At 41.9% G+C, this 4813-nt stretch overlaps 1 protein-coding gene across 1 annotated transcript; it reads left to right on the plus strand.

The window, feature by feature from the left end:
• Positions 1-203: 203 nt before the first annotated feature.
• On the plus strand, positions 204-992 carry LOC130959870 (uncharacterized). The gene is made up of 2 exons (XM_057885334.1): positions 204-258; positions 343-992. The coding sequence occupies exons 1-2, from the start codon at positions 204-206 to the stop codon at positions 990-992; spliced, it is 705 nt and encodes a 234-aa protein (XP_057741317.1).
• The last annotated feature ends 3821 nt before the right edge of the window (positions 993-4813 follow it).

Here is a 4813-nt window from a genome sequence, read left to right on the forward strand (position 1 = left end):
AGCAACAGGGTCGTCTCAAGCAATTCGAACAAGAGGCCGAACACCAGCGCGAAGCCGAGCGAGACCTGCAGAGGGAAACAAGATGACACCGAGAGCTAGAGGACAAGAACCTAAAGCTCGAGGCTGACCTCAAATCCAAAACCACTCGATCAAGTCACGAAGATAGCCCTCACAAGGACCAAGACCCATTCACTAAAGAGATCATGGAAACTAAAGTCCCAAAGAACTTCAAGGCTCCTGATATGACCCCATACGATGGTACGTCTGATCCAAGCCATCATCTCAGCAATTTCAGAAGTCGGATGTATCTCACGGATGCCTCAGATGCAATCCGTTGCAAAGCTTTTCCGACCACTTTGACCAAGACGGCAATAAAGTGGTTTGACAGTTTGCTGGCAAGGTCAGTAACAAGCTTCGATGACCTCGCCCAAAAATTCTTAGCTAGATTCTCCATCCAAAAAGACAAAGCCAGGCATACTCCAAGTCTGCTAGGGATTAAGCAAGGAGATCAGGAAAGCCTCCGCAGTTACATAGAGAGATTCAACAAAGCATGTCTAGACATACAAATTCTTCCAACAGAAGCAGCGATCATGGGTCTCATCAATGGATTACGAGAAGGACCCTTTAGTCACTCCATATCTAAAAAGCACCTAACATCTCTAAACGAGGTTCAAGAAAGGGCTGAAAAATACATCAACATGGAGGAGAACTCACGGTTAAGAGATGGCTCAAAGGCCGGATCCTCTTACCCATCTCCGGACAAAGATAAAAAGTCCAGGAAAAAAGAAGATCAATCCACTGAGAAGCCTAGAAAATACCACAACTACACCCCTCTTCGGGTGTCTCTTGTAGATGTTTACCGAGAAATATACATTACTGAGAAGATCCCACCACCTCGCCCAATCAAACCCAAAAGAGGAGGGAAAGTTAGACAGAGTATTGTGAGTACCACCGAATCTACAGACATCCTACCAGCGAATGCTTCAACCTAAAGAATGTTGTAGAGAAACTGGCAAGAGAAGGGTGACTAGATCGGTACTTAGCCAATAAAACGGATGAACCAAGAAAATGAAGAAGGGATGAAGAGGTCAGACGAGTTGAATGCCCACCTCACACCCCCGAGAGACATGTTCATATGATAAATGGAGATTCACAGGAGGAGGGATCTCTAAATCATCGCGCAAAAGACACCATAAAGAGGTATATCATGTCGGAGAATGAGAGAGGTCATCCGACCTCCTCACTATTACCTTTACCCAAGAAGACGCAACGAGCATCATCCCGGGGCATGATGATCCCATGGTCATTACCATCATACTCGCCAATGCTAATCTCCATCGAACGTTAGTGGACCAAAGGAGCTCCAAAGATATCTTGTTTAAACCTGCCTTCGACAAACTCGTCCTACAAGAAAAAGAGCCAAAGCATATCCGAAAAGTCTGTTTAGACTTGGAGATACCCTAATTCAACCACTAGGATACATTTCACTGTATACAACCTTTGGAAAAGGAACTCGGTCGAGGACATTGAATATCGACTACATCGTAGTCGATGTGAGCTCGGCTTATAACGCCATCATAGGTCAGACAACGCTGAACCAGCTCGTCGTAGTGGTCTCCACCTGATGAGCGGATAATTTATACGCTTTTGGCACTGTTTTTAGTATGTTTTCAGTATGTTTTAGTTAGTTTTTATTATATTTTTATTAGTTTGTAGTTAAAATTCAATTTTCTGGAATTTACTATGAGTTTGTGTGTTTTTCTGTAATTTCAGGTATTTTCTGACTGAAATTGAGAGACCTGAGCAAAAATTTGATTCAGAGGCTGAAAAAGGACTGCAGATGCTGTTGGATTCTGACCTCCCTGTACTCGAAGTGGATTTTCTGGAGCTACAGAAGCTCAATTGGCGCGCTCTCAATTGCGTTGGAAAGTAGACATCCTGGGCTTTCCAGTAATGTATAATTGTCCATATTTTCCCGAGATTTGATGGCCCAAACCGGCTTTGCAAATCAGCTTCAGAATTCCCGGCGTTTAACGCCGAAACTGGCACAAAAGTTGGAGTTAAACGCCCAAACTGGCACAAAAGCTGGTGTTTAACTCCAGGAAAAGTCTCTACACATGAAAGTTTCAATGCTCAGCCCAAGCACACACCAAGTGGACCCCGGATGTGGATTTTTACGTCATTTACTCATTTCTGTATATCCTAGGTTACTAGTTGGTGCGCGAAATTGTGATCACTACAACTTCGCACAACTAACCAGCAAGTGCACTGGGTCGTCCAAGTAATACCTTACGTGAGTAAGGGTCGATCCCACGGAGATTGTTGGTATGAAGCAAGCTATGGTCACCTTGTAAATCTCAGTCAGGCAGACTCAAATGGGTATGATGATAAACGAATAAAGCATAAAGATAAAGATAGAGATACTTATGTATATCATTGGTGTAAGAGCTTCAGACAAGCGTATGAAGATGCTTTCCCTTCCGTCTCTCTGCTTTCCTACTGCCTTCATCCAATCCTTCTTACTCCTTTCCATGGCAAGCTCGTGTAGGGTTTCACCATTGTCAGTGGCTACCTCCCATCCTCTCAGTGAAAGCGATTGCATATGTCCTGTCACAGTACTGCCAATCACCGGTTTGGTTCCCTCCCCTACCGGAATAGAATCCCTCTTTTGCGTCTATCACTAACGCCCAGTAGGTTACAGGTTTGAAGCACGTCACAGTCATTCAATCATTGAATCCTACTCAGAATACCACAGACAAGGTTAGACCTTCCGGATTCTCTTGAATGCTGCCATCAGGTCCTGCCTATACCACGAAGACTCTGATCTCACGGAATGGTTGGCTCGTTTGTCAGGCGATCAACCATGCATCGTGCAATCGGGAATCCAAGAGATATTCACTAAGCCTCAGATGCTTGTAGAACAAGAATGGTTGTCAGTCACCTTGTTCATGAGTGAGAATGGTGATGGGCGTCAATCATCACCTTCATCATGTTGAAGAACAAGTGATATCTTGGATAAAGAACAAGCGGAATTGAATGGAAGAACAATAGTAATTGCATTAATACTCGAGGTACAGCAGAGCTCCACACCTTAATCTATGGTGTGTAGAAACTCCACCGTTGAAAATACATAAGAACAAGGTCTAGGCATGGCCGAATGGCCAGCCTCCAAAGGTCTAAGATAGCATCAAAACGAAGATAGCTACCAAAAGTCCCCCTAAATACAATAGTAAAAGGTCCTACTTATAGAAAACTAGTACATAGATGAGTAAATGACATAAAAATCCACTTCCGGGCCCACTTGGTGTGTGCTTGGGCTGAGCAATGAAGCTTTTTCGTGTAGAGACTCTCCTTGGAGTTAAGCGCCAGCTTTAGTGCCAGTTTGGGCGTTTAACTCCCAATTAGGTGCCAGTTCCGGCGTTTAACGCTGGAATTTCTTGAGGTGACTTTGAACGCCGGTTTGGGCCATCAAATCTTGGGCAAAGTATGGACTATTATATATTGCTGGAAAGCCCAGGATGTCTACTTTCCAACGCCGTTGAGAGCGCGCTAATTGGGCTTCTGTAGCTCCAGAAAATCCACTTCGAGTGCAGGGAGGTCAGAATCCAACAGCATCTGCAGTCCTTTTGAGTCTCTGGATCAGATTTTTGCTCAGGTCCCTCAATTTCAGCCAGAAAATACCTGAAATCACAGAAAAACACACAAACTCATAGTAAAGTCCAGAAAAGTGAATTTTAACTAAAAACTAATAAAAATATACTAAAAACTAACTAGATCATACAAAAAATATACTAAAAACAATGCCAAAAAGCATACAAATTATCCGCTCATCACAACACCAAACTTAAATTGTTGTTTGTCCCCAAGCAACTGAAGATCAAATAAGATAAAAAGAAGAGAATATGCAATGAACTCCAAAAACATCTATGAAGATCAGTATTAATTAGATGAGCGGGGCTTTTATCTTTTTGCCTCTGAATAGTTTTGGCATCTCACTCTATCCCTTGTAATTCAGAATGATTGGCTTCTTTAGGAACTCAGAATCCAGATAGTGTTAATGATTCTCCTAGTAAAGTATGATGATTCTTGAACATAGCTATTTCTTGAGTCTTGGCCGTGACCCAAAGCACTCTGTCTTCCAGTATTACCATCGGATACATACATGCCACAGACACATAATTGGGTGAACCTTTTCAGATTGTGACTCAGCTTTGCTAAAGTCCCCAATTAGAGGTGTCCAGGGTTCTTAAGCACACTCTTATTTGCCTTGGATCACAACTTTATTTCTTTTTATTCTTTCTCTTTTTTTTCGGTTTTTTTTTTTTTCGTTTGCTTTTTCTCTTTTTTTTTCTGCTTTTCTTGCTTCAAGAATCATTTTTAATGATTTTTCAGATCCTCAGTAACATGTCTCCTTTTTCATCATTCTTTCAAAAGCCAACATTCATGAACCACAAGTTCAAAAGACATATGCACTGTTCAAGCATACATTCAGAGAACAAAAGTGTTGCCACCACATCAAAATAATTAAACTATTATAAAATTCAGAATTCATGCAATTCTTTCCTTTATCAATTAAGCACGTTTTTATTCAAGAAAGGTGATGGATTCATAGGACATTCATAACTTTAAGGCATAGACACTAAGATACTAATGATCACAAGACACAAACATGGACAAACATAAAGCATAAAAATCGAAAAAACAGAAGAATAAAGAACAAGGAAATCAAGGAACGGGTCCACCTTAGTGATGGCGGCTCTTTCTTGCTCTTGAAGATCCTATGGAGTGCTTGAGCTCCTCAGTGTCTCTTCCT

Source organism: Arachis stenosperma, unplaced genomic scaffold, assembly GCF_014773155.1.
Source record: "Arachis stenosperma cultivar V10309 unplaced genomic scaffold, arast.V10309.gnm1.PFL2 arast.V10309.gnm1.Scaffold_100025, whole genome shotgun sequence".
NCBI classification, from domain to species: domain Eukaryota; kingdom Viridiplantae; phylum Streptophyta; class Magnoliopsida; order Fabales; family Fabaceae; genus Arachis; species Arachis stenosperma.

Bases quoted from the DNA above. Each gene is read 5' to 3' on its own strand.
- LOC130959870 (XM_057885334.1), top strand. From the start codon at position 204: ATGGAAACTAAAGTCCCAAAGAACTTCAAGGCTCCTGATATGACCCCA. The intron at 259-342 runs GTACGTCTGATC...TCCGTTGCAAAG, and splicing joins TGATATGACCCCATACGATG to CTTTTCCGACCACTTTGACC.